This window comes from Gallinula chloropus (assembly GCF_964237585.1).
Source record: "Gallinula chloropus genome assembly, chromosome: 2".
NCBI lineage: Eukaryota > Metazoa > Chordata > Aves > Gruiformes > Rallidae > Gallinula > Gallinula chloropus.
The window spans coordinates 50,416,497-50,434,165 of NC_140086.1; the positions used below are offsets into that span (position 1 = coordinate 50,416,497).

Below are 17,669 nucleotides of genomic sequence, written 5' to 3' on the forward strand. Positions count from 1 at the left end.
TACGATGCACTCACAGCGTCAGTAGACGCAGGAGGAGCTACAGACACCACCTGCCTGGCCTTCTGCAAGGTCTCTGATACTGTCCCCCACAACACTCTGGCTGCTAAACTGGAGAAAGACAGGCTTGATGGATAGCTGCATTAAAAGGGTAGAGGAATTTGGCAGAAGAGCCCAATGTTTATGGTCTGAGTCCAGTAGCAGTCAGTGCACTGAGCTATCGTGACGATGGATGCGCCGGTGGAGCAACACACTGTCGCCCCAGTTGGGTGTGATGACCCAACACAGCCAGACTTCAAGATCTGGGTGCATTCAGTGAGAGCTCCCACTGCTCAACTAATGGCTGGTGCAAGCAGCACAGGTCATTTCGGATTGCTGCTGACAACACAACTGTCTACAAAAGCGCCTGTGAGTAGTAAAGGAACATAACCAACATAAAGCTACTTGAGTGACACAGCAGCGTAAATAACCACAGCGATTCAGCCTCACCCGAGGCGTCCTTGAGGGGAGGGGGAGAGGCTCAGCCTGTCGAGTCCTCCCCAAACTCAGCTACAATTTGTGAAGGTACCTTCACAACTTGCCTGCAATAGCACCTTCCACCCTCATCCCTAAGTTCTTAAGCCATTTTTATATGATTTTTCCCCATCAGGTGACTCTGGCCATTCACCCCTCTGTTACAATTGGGGTCAGTTTCCCTCACTCTCTGTTTAACGGGAACAGAAATTCAGAGCACGTGCTGAGTGAGGGGTGGTTGCACCGTGGAGGCAGGCAGCTTTTGGGATGGAGGTGTGTTTTGGCATTATGATGAGATTGTAACAAGCAATGCTCACCCAAAGGACATGATTTTGACAGAAAATGAGGAACTGCTGGCTCAGGGTAGCAGCCAGGCAGCTTATCAGTTGTGCAGTACCACCAAGCTCCCACGTATCACAGAGCCTGGCTGCGGCGCCTTCACCCTGCTCCACCTTCCACGCAGTTTCTGGTAGCTCATCAAGCTCCCCCGATGTTGCCAACATCTATGGTTGCCCAAGGAGCTTCTGTGGAATGGATTCCTTGTATATCAGCTGCACTCCAGTTGGCAACTTAATCATCAGAGCTCTACCTTCTCCTAAAGTGTGAATGTTAGTTTAATTTTTAAGTCACTTCCAGCAATTATTCCATGTGGATGGACCATTTGATGGGTACAGGCTTGGCTTGATGGCTGCATCCAAAGAGTCAACTCGAAGTCCAAATGGACCAAGCAATGAGTAATGTCCCTCAAGGGTCCATACTGGGACCAGTAGTATTTAACATCTTCATCAATGACAGAGTTGGACTGCGTGCACCCTCAGCAAGTTTGTGGATAACACCAAGCTGAATGTTGCACTTGATTCACTAGAGGGAAGGGATACCATCCAGAGGGCCCTGGACAGGCTTGAGGAGTGGCCCATGTGAACCTCATCAAGTTCAACAAGGCCAAGTGCAAGGTCCTGCACAGCGCTTGGGGTAATCCCCTGTATGAGCACGGACTGGAGGAGGAATGGATTGAGCATGGGGATGAAAAATAAAATGGGCATGAGCTGACCATGTGCACTCACAGCTAACAAAGCCATCTACATCAAAGGCAGTGGGACCAGCAAGCCAAGGGAGGTGATTCTGCCTACAGACGTGGGCCTGTTGGAATGTGCCCAGAGATGGGCCACAAAGACGATCAGAGGGCTGGAGCACCTCGCCTATGAGGACAGGCTCCACAGATACCTTATGGCAGCTATCTAGTACCTAAAGAGGCCCCACAAGAAGTCTGAAGAGCCACTGTTTACAAGGGGTAATAGTTTTAAACTGAAAGAGGGCAAGTTTAGATGTTAGAAAGAAATACTTCCCTGTGAGGGTGGTGAGACGCTGGCACAGGTTGCCCAGAGAGGCTGTGGCTGCCCCTTCCCTGGCAGTGTTAAAGGCCAGGTTGGATGGAGCTTTGGGCAACCTGGTCTAGTGGAGGGTGTCCCTGCCCATGGCAGAGAGAGGATGGTAATAGATGGTCTTTAAGATCCCTTTGAACCTAAACCCATATGTGATTCCAGATTGCACTGTGGTACCTCAGAATTCAAATGACCAAAGGCATCCAGATCCAGGCTCCTCTATAGCCAAGAAGAAAGTACAGCTTCCCAGGAGACTAATTCTTCCCGTACCAAAAAGAAGCAAGTGCTTTCTGAAGATGCCTGCCCTTTCAACCGCCCAGAGCCTGACTAGCTACAGACAGAATGCATCCCATAATAAGTGAAAAGTACTGTGATCGGTTCAGGTTGGAACATTGTCTCAAAAGATCTTAAAAGAACAAACAGCGACCATCTTACCGCTAACGAACTCAAACTTTTCAACCAGGTCCGTTACATCCAGGTTCGGGTGCTCTGAAAAACAGGAGAGGTGAAGCTGGCGTAGGACAGGCCCCACTGACCGCTCCGCTCTTCAGGCGGCGCGCTGGTAGGAACAAACCTTTTCGGAAGGTGTGGAGCTCTTGGAAATAGGAAGCAAAGAACTCGGCAATGTCTTCTGGATTGTTTTCCATGACAGCCTGGGTCACCCCCTCAAGCAGCGTCTTGAGGCCACGCGGAACAGTCAGTCTGACCTTTGAAGACTGCATCTTCACCACCTCAAGCTGGCTCGTGGTTTCTCATCTGTACGAACAGAACCCCTTGGTTGAGTGTCTACCCCACCCCAGTGTTTAGTGTCCCAACGCTGAGGCTGTGACCACAGCTGCTCATCCTCTGCCACGCCCTCAACAACCCTCCTCCTCCAGCCCTCCCCAAACACCCCTTTACGTTAAAGGAGGGTATTTACCATTTGCAGGGGACCAGGCCTTTCACTCTCCGCCCTGCGCCTTCAGGCAGCAGGAGGCATGCTCAGGGGCCCAGACAACCAAGGAACCACCTGGTGAATTCACCCCAAAATTCCCAGTTTTTAAAGACAGACCCCACCAACACAACCCCTGATGAGCCACAAGAGCCATTTGTGTTACACAGCTTACAGGACATTTCCCCCTCTCCCCATACTTGCTGACTCCTGGCCCCGGCAGGCACCCTGCAACGAAGATGGCGGTCAGGGCACCCGGGGCTGCCACACCCAGCCAGGAGGGCGTGACATCACAGTACCTGTGTGTCATCAGCGCAGCGGTGCAGAGCTGACAGCTGCGCTCCAGCATCAGTTGGTTGGAAGAGGAAAGAGAAAAGCAGGAGGCAATCAAACAATATTTACACTTGCCAGAGCGCTCTGCGGCCGGGTGACACTGCTGCTTATCAGCGAGGGATTTCCTCCTGCAAGAAAAGCCATATCACTCAAGGAACAGTGCTTTTAATGGACACCACCACTTGAGCACCACTCTAACACCCTCTAAATCATGTATTTTAATGCCAAAGTATGATGTCACGGCCGCCATTGCTCTAGACAAGCTGCACAAGGGCTGCGAGGGCAAGGCTGAGCACCCAAGGGTGCTGCTCATCACAGGGGGAACATGAGGACGCCATAAGCCACTGCATGTCCTCACTTCCCGTGCTGCTGTGAAACCCCTTCCCGCCTTCTGCCGCTGAAGCGCTGAACCGGCTGAACTCACAGCGCGGGCAGAGCCCCTCTGAGGAAGCCTGTCACCTCTGCCGAAACACCCGCTTTCCTTCCCACAACAGGCAGCCGAAACAGAGATGTTTGGAAGAGCCTAACTCTGTGCTCACCCTCAGGTTCCAACGCTGCAACCCTCAGAAAGGCCGCGGCCTCAGCCCTCTGCCAGCTGTGGGAGAGTGGGTGGGCACACAGACAGACGTCAGAGAGGTGTCGTAACACCCAAGGGATTTAGACCCAGGTAACCAGCTGCAGAACAGGGCGCCTGAGGAGTGATGTCCGGTGGTGACCTCTGGCGGGAGCCCAGAGCACACGGCCGGGGCCTGTAACCTCTTCAGCCCCAGCAGCCCAAGGAGAACTGCACTATTTATCCCTGGACACGGCTCCGTTCATGTTGCAGACCCTTTTGACTCTAAGGGCAAAACCTGAAGGAAGCCTCAACAGCCCCAGGGACAGCGCTTGCTCCCAATCTGTACCATCAGGAGAGACACAGGAGGTGATTCTCTATTCCAGTAAAACAAGCAGAAAAAAGGTAGCTGCATCATGCCATGTTTTCCAGGTTACCCCTAATTGGGTTTCTGAGGATCATGCAGGCACGGGGGCAAACTGTGACCAGGACTCTGCTGTGGGGTAAAAACCACTAGCCACACAGGAAGTCCTTCTTCAAGAAGGCTGAAAACCCATCCTCTACCCATCTGCTCCTGCATTCCTGGGTGTCTGCATCTCAACAAGAACCTCAGGGCAATCCCAGCAGCCCTGATGATTTAAGGCTCAAGCATCATTGCTACTAAAGCACTTACACTACCTACAACCATTTCCTTTAACACATTAACACAATATCACTTTCAAGACAGTATGTTAATAGTAAATTTGTCACAAATTGCTTCTTCCTTAAAAAGAATCCTTTGCAAGTAATGTCTCATGATTGCTCCTCAGTCCTCAAGAGTGAAAATACAGACCACAGCATTAAAAAAAGTTAAATATGAATTTGTCACAGAATTACAGAACGTTAGGAGTTGGAAGGAAATCGAAAGATCATCTAGTCCAACCCCCCTGCCAGAGCAGGATCACTTAGACTGAATCACACAGGAACACATCCAGGCAGGTCTTGAACGTCTCCAGAGAAGGAGACTCCACAACCTCCCTGGGCAGCCTGTCCCAGTGCTGTCACCTTCACAGTGAAAATGTTTCTCCTCATGTTCACATGGAACTTCCTATGCTCCACCTTGCACCCGTTGCCCTTTGTCCTACCTCTGGCCATCACTGAGAAAAGCCTGGCTCCATCTTCCTGACTCTCACCCTTCACATGCTTATAAACATTAATAAGGTCACCCCTCAGTCTCCTCAACCTATGAAATTCAGAATAGCAGCGTTGCTACATAAAGAATAAAACATACTACAGGAGGACTAGAAAATGTGTAATTCCTGAAGTCAGAGCAGTAACATGAAGTCTAGATTTCTGTATGGAGAACATATAGAAGCAACAGGACAATAAAGGCATCAAACATACCTGTGTGCAAAGGCGGTCCTGTGGTTCCTTCAAAACCATCCTCAATGAATCAGGGGATCAGTTGTAAATTTGCTCCTTCTGAAAGCTCTCTAAATTCTAGGTGTGCAAAGCTCTGCACGGCAAAAGCTTCAAAGATGTTTAAGTGTCATGAAACACCAAAAAACTTGTCATCAAAGGTAACTGAACGAAAGCACAACCCCCTTTAAAATACTTAGAAAGGTTTCAGCCCCTAATGTAGTGTGTCTGTCTGACATTCAATGCGGTGGGTCAACTGCCACAGGATCAGTTCATTCATTAACTCTTCATTAGACAGTGTATAAACTGGTTAATAACACCACACTGATTGGGGGTCAGGTTTTTTTTTTTAAACCTGCAATCCTTCCCAAAGCTTCAGCTGAACAGGCAGAAGAGGACTTAGCACCAGTACCTTTCTTTCCCCCCCCATACAGGAAACGTGCTGCTCTTAGGGAAAGGCTGGCAGGGGCTTGCTACACACACAGATCAGCTCAGCCAAGCTTGACAATCTCTGCCTCCTTCCTCCTCTGAAACATTCAACTCCAAGAACCTTCTTTCTTTGTAACCTCTTCACCCGGGAGCCTCTCTGGGAACAGCTTGTCAAAAAAATGACTGAGAAACACTGAGGCACACCCAATCTTGCAAAACTCAATAGATTGCTTGATCACTTGTCCACTGGAACACCAGCTTGGAAGGAGTCACACCAAAAGATCAACAACATTTTTGAAAAAGCAGCAATGAAAAAACAGAGGTAAGACAACTGAAGAGGCACACACACACACCCACCCCTGTAGGCTAAAACACACTGGTTAAAACACAGCAGCTCTATAGGTCACGAAAATCTTGGGCAAGGAAGCAAGAGGCTCTGAGCAAAAGCAAGAAGGCAACATGTAACTGGAACATCCACCTACCCTGGCAACCTATTGTGGGTCCAGTTTTGGAGCCTGAATTTACATTAGAAGAATATGGTGGAAAAAAAAAATAATCAAAATTTAGTATTTACCTTTAGAAAGCCTGCCTCAAGTTGATTTTCTGTCTTTTATATTTTGCTCATACAAAACAGACCATAGGAGGTGACCTGAACATTCTCTACAATGCCTACACTGAGACATGGCAGAGAACAGCACATCTGATACAGCAGAGAGAAATACAAAGAGATGGAGTGTCTGGAAACCAAAGCTACAGACCTCTAGGTTTAAGTGTTGAAGGGATGGATCCTTTCAGGTGCTGCCCTTCCACAGCAACGGACCACACCAACCTTCTGCACCATGTATGTGGTCCCTTCTGCAAGCACTCTGGAGATGTACACAATGCCAGCAACAAAAAACCCAAGCAAACCTCCCTACAAAGATGGAAGGGACAGCAAACAGTACAGTGTTCACGTGTAACTCCATCAAGGGAAGCAGCCTTGAGTACGCACATGTCAGGGTGAGGTAATCACTTTTTGGCAGCTACTAGCAGTGGCATGATTTTATAACTGGTCAATGGAACAAGTTTGACAGTTCAGGGAGAATACAGGTTTGCCAGACAGTGCTGAAGTCAGGCCTGACGTTAAATAACGCAAATTCTTTCCCCACTGCATTTTGCCCACCAGCTGATTTCATACAACTGATTCCCAAGCAAATCCTGAAGACTATTGTATACAGTCACAGGTAATGCACTGCAAAACCAGGAGTCTGAATGCATTCTGAGTATCTGTATGGAATACCATATTGTAATTGTTCTCCAATTAAAATGAACCAGAACTTGCCTGTGTATTTCCATCTTTAAGTCAACTTTTCAAGATAAAATAAGTTTTTTTTCTATCAGTATTTTCTAGCTCACCTCCAAACCTTAGAATGCAAGACAGTATTGTACAGGCATCTACTCACCATAATTATCAGAGAAACACTTCCCTGGCCCTGCCTTTTTCTTCCTGAACTACTAGCTTATGTAAGCTTGTTGTCCAGTTCCTTCAGGATTTCAGAACAAACTGTACTTCTTAGTCCTAAAGTCCAGTAGAGCCTCCTATTTGAGTTGTAGCTTGCCTGCTGAGCTTCTGCTGAGCCCAGGACAGGAGTGCTGGCCAGAGGCCACTGGCTGCTCAATTGCCTTGGAGACAGAAAAGTGTAAATTTACTTCTTAGCATAAGCCTTAAGGATGCTTCTGATTGCATAACTTTTCATTAAAGCAATTGCTACCACTGTTAGTATTTTGCAACGATGACTGGAAGGGCATTTGAGTGTCTTCTGCAGGCTACCCTGCCTTCACTCCACTGATAGCCAAATCCAACACCACCCATAGCTGCCCTGCTGCCACCAGCTACAGCCCCTTCACCACCAGCAACCCGACACTTGCTCCTGTTCAACCTCCAAACAGCTACAGGACAGTTTTTAAACACCAGCACCATCAGTTGTCAGAAAGACAATCAGATTGTTGCAAACTGAAAAGGAATACAATGGGGGGGGGGGGGTATTTAAGAACACAGCATAACTAGAATATGAAACGAGCATTCAAAGAGAGAAGAAATTAAAGTGCTTGCTTCAGAGTAAATCAGAAACAGTTTATGAAGGTGCAGGAATACAACAAACACAACTGTGTGCAGTTCTTTTCCTTTAATGAAGAACACGTAATCTGAGGTCTTAAAATCACATCTTAAACCCCACTCACTGTAAGGTTGAGCATGACACATGTGACTCACTTTCTAAACCAGGAGACTATAATTATACTGGAAGAACAAAGGCTGAGGTAATTGCTGACTAGAAAACTTTGTTACAGAGTAACTTCAAATCCTAGGAGTTTTCCCAATACTTGATAATCATCTTGTTCAGGAGGCCACCAACTAAGATAAAATTTGAGGAGCAGGGGAACAAAACTAATGTCCACTTTTTTTTTATTTTACTGAGAAATATAAAAGTGCAAGTTCTGTAAATTAACAACATTTACAGTACATCACAATAAATATGCCACTTTGTGACATCTAAAAATTCTAGTAATTTTATTTGAAATGAGTCATATTGAGATAAAAACCGCATCAACATCAACAAAAATACCTGACCCAGTAGAGATAGTCTTAACATGAACTAGCAAGATGCATATTCCATTATTGCTATTAGACCATGCCTCCGAGTTCCAAAGTATATATATTAAAAAAACCAACCCCAAACTTATCAGTTTACACAAAATACAGTTGAAATTTCTCTCATCACAGGCACAATCTAACATAAAAAATAATTTTGACATTTACAATGTAAGAGATTCTCCTATGAGGGGAGGAAAAAAGTAAAACCCAAACCCTTGATACAGAAACAGGTAGCTCTATTTCAGTGATGATTCGCTAAATCCACAGACAAGCTGCAATTTGCACAGTTAAACTGTTTATGAATATATAGTGTCTTTCCATACCCACTCCTGGCTCAGTGAGAACAGGAGACCTTTCAGTAAGTTTACTACAATTGGCTAGCTACCTCCAAGTATGTGGACCCTAGATACCCCAACACAAATCGCATGCAGGTGCTTGGTGTCCTGAACAGCCTCATCTCACGTTGTACTTAAGCAGTGTATTTGAGAAGGAACTTTGTCAGTACATGTACCGTTTCCAGCTACTTACCCAGAACGGACTGTCTCTCTCATTGCAAAACATTAGAAGTCAGATAGGACAAAAATAAGACTTCAAGTACATTAAAGCCCACTTTAAAAATCATGATCTGAAGTCTAAGTAGTCACTATATATACACAATATATTGTTTTCTAGTCAATACGTACTTGGATTGACCAAAAGCTGAACACTCATTTGTGACTCAGTATTACTGTTAGATTTGAAAAAAAACAAATCCCAAACTGGAACACATCAGTAACACATCTAAGTTATAGAAAAATAAACCTGTTTTTTTAAGAGTCTCTCCTCTCCTTCAGGAACTGCAACAAAAGTGTTTAACTGCTCTAGGAATGCCTTTCATAGCAGGAACTGTGTATTTCCAGAGAGAAATCAAAGAGCGTCTCAGCCACGTCATTTGGCCTACCAAATAGGGCATTACTGTTCTCCTCCATATCAGTCTTGCTTTAGGTGCAACCTCAAAAGCAAATCCATGAAGGTTAGGTGTGGGCAAGGTCTAAAACTTTGGCAACATATTCTACAGAGAGCTAAGGAAAGAAAAGAAGTTTAAGCTAAGGAACTGTTTAAGGCAACCTGACCAAAGTAAAGATAAGGCTTTTGGATAACTATCTCCAAGGCTATCCAGTTTTCTTAGCTTTGCAAAGTAACATAATTCAACTAACTTTCTGGTCAGATTTCCATTCATAAGCTTCTTTTAAAAAAATATGTACCTTCCTATAATGTGTTATTAACTGAATATACAGCATAAGGAGATACTACATATTACAGACAAAAGAAAAAAATAAAGCTACAGATGAGCACACAGATGGCCAAGTAATAAAAATTAATATGCTCACAATAAAAGTTTTAAGGTCTCCGAGGTATTTCAGTATCTTAACACCACCTGCTTGGAATACCATGTAGAGACTTAGGATGTCATAGTATTGGTATAACCACCAAAAGTTGATTTTTGGTTTTGGTTTTTTTTTTGTTTGGTTTGGTTGGTCTTTTTAACACCTTTTAAGGTCAGCACTGTACAAACTCAGCAGCCTGACAAGTATGTTAAGTTACCGCTTCTGGCCCAGGTGTTTTAACATAATATTCAGAATATTAAGTGCAGAGATAAAAACTGCCCACACTGTAATTGCATGTCAAAGTAAATATTTGCTGGTACGTTCCAGAACATCCCAAGTATTGACATAATTTATATCCCAAGTATGAGTTGGGTTGGGAGAGAAGGCATGAAGAATGTAAGGGGATGGGAGGTTTAAAATTCACACAGTCATCATGAAGTCACTAACATATGCCACTAAAATTCAGTAAGACTTGGTTTTTTGTAGCTCAACAGTTTCCTCCTCCTGAGTCTTGGCTAATTATTGAAGAAAAAAAAAAAAGTAGTGTTCTGCCCATTCTTTACACCAATTGTTTTTATTGTATTATTCTAATCAAGACAGAAGTGCTCCTCTTGGTATATTTTAGATCTAGATAGATATAATTTTAAATTTTTTCTTTATTTTTAAAATCACACCTGCCAGTATCGTTGAAATAAGTTACGTGTGCTTATTTAGGCTCACCCGCAGAGTTACAAGTAGCTGTGTTTAGCCTGGCTTAAACAAAATAAGAACTGAAAAGTTAAAAACACAAGGTCACTTAACCTTCTTCCTGGTTGATTTACCTTCAGTTGAACTTGCATTGTTTACTAAGCCATACCAACTCTGACCGTACTAGGAAAGTGTCACTGGCACAAGTGGTTTTCCAGAAGAAAAGCTGGTCTTCCCAACAGCTTTTCCTTCTGCTTCATCTTAAAGTGCAGAAACTGTGGGAAAGGCTGACAAGGCTTCCCGCCCGTCACTGTGGAACGACTTCCCTTAGAGAGGCTAAGGCTGCGTGTATGCGGACGTGCAATCTGTTCTCAAAGTCATAGCCAGTGAATTCCTCCTGGGGGAAAGGGAAAAGAAAAACAGAACATCAGAGCTATTAGCCTCCTTCAACTTTAGGAAGTCAAGATGATTTTACTAGCAATGCTTAAGTAGTCAGGTTACAAAACAGACTGAAGAAAAAGAGGTGAGCTGGAGGTTGTATGTTGCAGTATCCCTGCATTGCCCAAAGCAACAGAATCATTAGATAAAGTCCAAGTTGGTGAAGACAGCAGAAGCTTCTCCATTGCCAAGGTGCTGTTTGGATGCCATGTAGCTGATTATCACCTGGAAAGCTCTGCAAGTTGGAAAGCCCTGGAAAATCCCAATATTCCAAAGACAGGAAGTGCAGGGTTGTCACCTGTCAAACCTTCCCTAGCCAAATCTCAGCTGAAAAGCTTGGCAAGGTTCTAATGCTCCAGAAGAGGTCACTAATGTGGGCTCTGTGCAGTGACTGACCTAAAAATACCTATCCACATAGCATCCATAAATGTATGTCATATACATTAACATGTATCTACATGATAGTGTTGTAGATCATAGGTGAGGGATACCAACCCCAAAACACAGCCTCTCCAATACCCTCAATCTCAAAGCAATTTGAAAGTGTCTTGTTTTTACCTTGGCTTGGAGAAGCAAGGATTTGCCTCTTGGCACAGTCTATAAAGAAACAAACATTGCATTAGAAACTCATTGCAAATGTGACAGAAGATATCTTACCCAGACATTCAGCAAAGCACAGGGCAACAGACAAGGCTACTGACAAGTGATGAATAGAGTCATTTTTGTTTCTTAACCAAACATTTAAGCCATTTATTTACAAAACAAGTCCCTGGATTTTAAGCATTAAAAGTTGTTTCAGAAATCTTGATTTCAAACTCTTAAGGAAAAATATATGTATTTAGAGATTAATATTTACTACTGAAGAGCTTGTTTTATATTTATATATATTTAAGACAAATAACTGTCTGATTTAAGATAGAAAAATTAATTTTAAGTAATTTGAAAATTAACATGTGTATTATATTGGTTAAATTACATTCACTAAGACATCTACAAAAAAGTTTGTAAACTTCTTGATGTAACCACATTAAAAACAATCTTAAAAGTACTTAATTAGAAATAAGTTTAAAATAATAAAGGTGACTCAGATGACATGGTAAATCAAACACGTAATTTCAAGGATTTTTAAAGCAAAGTGAATTTTATAACGGCATATATTTTTATACCAAAATACATATTCATAACTCTTCTATCTGTTGCTCAGGTCTTCAATATGTTCAACCTCTCAGGTAAATGTGACTTATAAACTCTTCTCTTATAAATTCTCTTCTCTTTCTTGACCATCACTTAGTTCTTGCACGACACCTCAGCTAGGAAATGGGATTTTCTGTAAACAGCATCCCCTCACCTCTAATTCTATCTCTTGCTTTTCCCCACCCCATCCAGCTTTATTCTAGTATCATTTACCTCCTCATTGTCCGAGTGCCACAAGAGGGAGTTTCCTGCACGTCCTTAACATACCAAGCACCACCACAGCTTCTCAGTAGAGGTACATGCTGAGGCTTGTTGTCTTTAAACAGGACATTCAGTTACTGTGTGCACATACCACATGTAAAGCAGGGAAGAAGGAAAGACTTCTCCCACGTTTTCAAAATCTTCAGATAAAAAAAAAAAAGCCTGGTGGGCAGTGGAATTAAAAGACACTTGACATGACCAAGTTTAAATATGAACACGAAAAAAGGGTAGAAGAAGCATTAGTGGACTCAGACCCCCCTACCAGGCTTCTAGGCACAATTTTAAGTCATAGGGCAACAGGGTTTTCAAAAAAAGAACAATTATTTTTAAAAGTATTTTTCTAGTTTTGTCTCTTGTCATGATAGTAATTTTTTTGAGCGATTTTTCTTTCCTTCCCTCTTTGGAAGGCTTACCTCAAGTGATTAAATCTGACAAGACTGAAAACAATCAAAAACAGAATCATAACACTATGAGATACTGTCAGCCCAACTATTTTATACCCTACATACAATTATGTGGAGGTTCCAGTCATTACCCTGTATCTACTTTCCCTAACCTGCAATCTGATTCAGGAAGTACTACATAAGTGGCATCCACTCCAAGTATCAGTGCTATGAGTTTGAGGGGGGAGCCAGCACCAGGAGAGGTGTAAAGGTTGCCCTGGTTTAAGATTTTCCAGGCCCTCCAGGAGGCTGTTCAGGTCTTTGCAAAGAACTTGACTATCAAAAGTATCATCAGCCAAACCATTTGAATAGTCTGAAAGCCAGGGGGATTATTTTCTTCTTTGAACAACAAAAACCTCACTACCTGGGGCAAAAGTGAAAATGCCAACCCATACAGCTTTAATGGAATTCAAATGACTGAAGTCACCTTACTTCTGTGTCCCCTGCAATGAGGTAATATGATGGTACCCACATCCTCAGTCCAGCTACTTTCCAAGGTGCATTGATGTGTAAGATTAGTAAGATACCTGCCCCAAGAGTAGGGATAAATAAACCTGAAGTAAAAAGACTTTTGACAAATACCATATTGTTTCAAATAGAAGTTTGGTCCCAAAAAAGCGGGGCAATTTTAGGAAAGCACCAAATTCTATTTGGAGAGGAGAACTATACATCATCTTTAAGCTTGAATGGCACCCAACAGAAATTAAATACTTTAAAGAAAGGATCCTAGGCAGTCACCACACTAAATACCACCTGTTGAGAACAAGGGATTCTTGCCAGGCTTCTGCTGCCACCAGCAGCAGGAACAGTAAGGCAAGAGAAGGAAAGACATCTCTGAGTCTTCAGGGGTGACAGGAGTATTTCCATACACCCAAATTTATGTGTACTTTTTCTAGAAGACACACACACACAACAAAACCCCAAAGCCCAACCTAAGCAGTAAGCTTCTTTACTGTAGGCATAAGCAATTGTAAGAAAGTAGTGTACATTATCACCTATACACTTTGTTTGATTGTTTGTATCTAGTATGTTGACTCTCCACCCTAATTTGAAGAGCTTGAAATGGGTTGGTTACCATTACCTCTGGATTGTCTAAGAGAAGACAGCCAAGTTCATAGCAAGCATATGGCTGGACGTACGAGTTGTTTTGACGGCACAGTTCATCTTTAGCAGCTCGTTGAAAGAACTGTAGCAAGTAAAGAAAAAAGGAATAAGATGGCAGCAATACTTTAAAAATTGACTGTTTGATACTTTGAAAAAAAATATAAAATAAAATCCAGAAGTACCATTCAACGTTAAGCACTAGGAACTGTCACACAGCAAAAATAAGAATAGATTAAGTTTCCAACAGTAGAGATTCTTTACGCAAGAACCCAGAGGATTTCACTGACACTACTGTATCAAGGCAAAACTATTAGTTTGGATTTTTATCAAGCAATTTAATGACTGTTTCAAGAGTTTGAAAAAAAAAGTTAGATCTAACAAGGTACTTTAACACCAGAGATGAAGCACCCAGATTATTTAAGATATGCTTGAGAGAATGGGGGGCAGGGGAGGAAGAAAGTAAAGCCAGCATCAGCTTCCTTGTTGCTTATGTGAACTGTATTCTGTTTTGGAGAGGAAAACAAGAGCTGTGCCTACAGATCAAAGCCTGGAGCAGTGGCAAAAATATTCTTTGGTATGTGTTAATAATCAAATTTCTTGGTGATCTGGAGGAGAAGGAGCAAATCCATGTTTCTGAAAGGTCAATCCAAGTTTTTTTTTTTAAAAAAGTTAGACAAAGTAAATCCAGCAGAGCCAAGAACTTCCCAATTCTTCTCAGTTTCACCTCAACTCTTCTCCTACAAGCCACTTTAGCTACTATGTTCATTCAACATGCCAACTACTTCCACAACACAGAATAATGAAGACATGCTAATCAGTAGGTTTGAAAAGAACCTGACACTCTGCTGGAATTCACAAAATAGCAGGATCAACACCACTGAAAACTAATGGCTTGCATTACACTGACTCAACTGTATTTACTGCTTAACAGAAGAGCTTATAAGATAGGATTAATGGTGTAAGGTATCATTTAATAGCTTACCTGAACAGCATCTTCAGAATTTCCTAAGCATTTGTGTATGGCACCAAGCAGCAAATTCCTTAAACCAACAGCTGATGAATCATCAACATCCTGACAAGCTTAATGAAAAGATTCCAGTCAACAAGATGGATTGAAATCCTTCCTTAGACAAGAATTGTGGGCTACAGTGACTTTTAGTCTGACAATTAAATTTAACCAGAAAAAGGTAAGATGCTAGTAACATTAGTATCAGCCAAAGTAATTTGGTTTCTTTTCAATATAATCCATTTTGTGTGAACCTCATCAAGCAATCTGTCACTCAGGAGAACAATTCCTAACAGGAATGAATGAACGAAAGGGCCAAAGTCAAAGGTAGTTGGTGTGTTCTTCTCACAAGAGGAGAATCCATTTCTCTACTGGTCTTTGAAATATCCACTAAAAGGTAAAGTTAAGATACAATTGCTGCCTCCTAGTGTTACAGGAAACTGTGTTGTACCACACATTGAATGAAAAATACATAATTCAAGTTACAAGGAGCACAGGGCAAACAGAACAAATAAGGTTCGTCTCAATTGAACTAAAGCAGTGACAGACACACAAAAATCTGTATTGGACACAAAAACCCAGCCTAAGCTATTTTGGCATCACAATTCTCAGTGCTCATGAGAAGGCAAGGCTCATTTTCCAGACCTCATCTGGTCCACAGTCCAGGGACAGACTGTGCCTCAGCTCAGTGGTGCTCTTCTTTCCAGACAGAACTGGATCATGATGCACATAAACCATCTCTTAGATGAATCAGGCTCTATTTCATCAAGCTTATTAGCACCCACTCTGCTAAATCAAGTCTAGTTCCATGAGGAGCCATCTGCACTTGTCTACACCATCGCTTCCAGAAAGGCTGAGGCACAGAGCTGCCTGTGGGGCTTCTCATCCCTTAAGAAGGAGCTGACCTGCTGTGCCTGGAGGAGTAGAGCTTCCTCCTTAACTTCACACTCCGTCTCATCTTATAACCCTGCCAGACCTTAACTACCTCTGCATTCACAACACAGTTAATTCACCACCCAAATAAGCCACCTAGGAATAACAAAGAGTTGGCTGCATCAAGTATATGGACACCACACGATACATAAGGCTGTCAACTCTAGTTGGTAAGCCTCAAGTTACCTGGCATTTTACTTAGACAGATACACATGGATACAAGTTAATTCCTTCATTTTTAAGTGAGCTTTTAGCCCTTAGGAAAAGCCTAGAAACTTGCCCCAACAAATTAGACACCAATGACTCAAGAGAAGAGAAAGCAAATGAAAATAAAATAAAATAAAATAACCCCCTATCGTTCCATCTCTCTTTTAATATACATAAGGTGCAGCAGTAGCTTTCTCATTGTGCAGCAAATCTTCAGTCAGGGCTTGCTGATGCAGGCACATCTGTCAGTGCCACACCTTACAAGGAGTGCACCTCTGAATTTTATTCTGTCCTGCTATTTCACATGAAAATGCACACCACCAGCTAGAAGCCTGTACAAGGGAGACCTGCACTGCTTCCGAGCACCCAGGAAAGCAGCACATATTCTTTACGGCCTCTAAAGCTGATTGTTCTGAAGGCAAATGACAGACAAAAAATGCTGAAATTTATTTTTACATGAAGTAAATCTATTTTTTAAGTCTTCATTATCTTTGGGACTAGAAAACTAGGGATCTGAGAGGAACCCACTGCCATCACACAACTTGAACAACAAATTACCTTCATTTAAAAACAAAACACCAAAACAAGTCTTGACTCTCACTTAAACACTGGTAGTTTTCTCAACAACAACCAAAATAAATTATGTAAAAAAAAAAAAATCTTAAAATCAGGCGCAATCCCTAAAAGTTCACAATTACAGAAAAAAAGGAAGTAGCTAGGTGGCTGACACTTTTTGCTTTGTTTTTCTAAGGTAATAAATAACTTCTTACCACATCACAGATGACCACACAAACTACATATTTCCTCTTCAGACAAAACCGACTTGCAGAAGTTATTTTTTTTTTTTAGCTAGGTTTAAATGAGTTCAAGTTTGCTTTAGTGACTTTGAACAACAGCTGTTGTTTCATTTTAAATGCAGGGCAAACATAACCAATTAAAAAAACCCACAGAGCTACAGACAGCAAGACAGTTTAACTTCTCCCCAAAACCTGTAACAAGGGTAAAAATTAAGCTGAATCATAACAGGCCATTTTTCTATGAACTCTTTTGCTATCACACAGGCTTAAAGTTTCATGCTACAACAATCAGCTACTCCACACAACAGTAGAAAATTATAGACCTCATTAAAAAAAAAGTAAATATATAAATGAAGGAACCGTATTATACCTTGGCTCATATGCTGTAAGTTTGAGAGGGAGCAGTTTGGAAGAGCTTTCCATAAGTACAAGACTTCAATGGATGCGAGGACACAGAGCTCTTTGGTCGGCATTTGTTTTCTAAACCTATCTGCCTGCAAGTGGGGAGAAAGAGGGAAGGGTGATCTGTTACACATCCTGTAACAGGGAACGTAATATCCACAGATCACAGATGGCAAACAGCAATTATAACTACTTACTGAAAGCATCCAACAGTTTCATGAAAATAAAGTCAGTGATAACTTAGCTTAAAGACCTGCAGACTAAAATGCAAAATCTGTCAATTTAAGGGCTTCTGTATCAATCAAAACTCTCCCTTGTATGTAGCCTAGATCTGTTTTATTGTACTGCACAATCCCATGCACACACTGACTGGATGCTGAAATGGTAACACCTGCAAAAGTAACGCCTAGGAGTTATTTCCTAGACCACTCCTAGCTTTCAAGAAAGAACTAAACCTTTGGCAAACAAGATAAGATAAAAAAGTAGTAAGAAAGGGTAAATTAGAAGGAAAAGTACCAAAGCTATTACAGTATCATGTATTTCTATCTTTAATAATTACTTTAGTTGTAAAGTGAACAGCTAATTCACATTTCTTTTGCTAGGCTCTTGAGATACATGACACTATTGTATTTCCACCCAAATCCTTCTATTTAATTCCACTG

The 17,669-nt window shown here is 42.3% G+C and overlaps 1 protein-coding gene across 2 annotated transcripts in view; it reads right to left on the reverse strand.

Annotated features, from left to right (window-relative positions):
• Window positions 1-10,104: 10,104 nt before the first annotated feature.
• Window positions 10,105-17,669, reverse strand: part of TTC39C (tetratricopeptide repeat domain 39C) — a 37,400-nt gene continuing 29,835 nt past the window's right edge. For both annotated transcript variants that reach the window (XM_084280086.1, XM_084280085.1), the window contains exons 10-14: window positions 16,976-17,099; window positions 14,645-14,742; window positions 13,640-13,744; window positions 11,219-11,257; window positions 10,105-10,619 (exon numbers count right to left, since the gene is read on the reverse strand). In XM_084280086.1, the coding sequence (XP_084136212.1) occupies window positions 10,530-10,619; window positions 11,219-11,257; window positions 13,640-13,744; window positions 14,645-14,742; window positions 16,976-17,099 (456 nt within the window). In that variant the 3' untranslated portion in view covers window positions 10,105-10,529. The remainder of the gene's footprint in view (window positions 10,620-11,218; window positions 11,258-13,639; window positions 13,745-14,644; window positions 14,743-16,975; window positions 17,100-17,669) is intronic.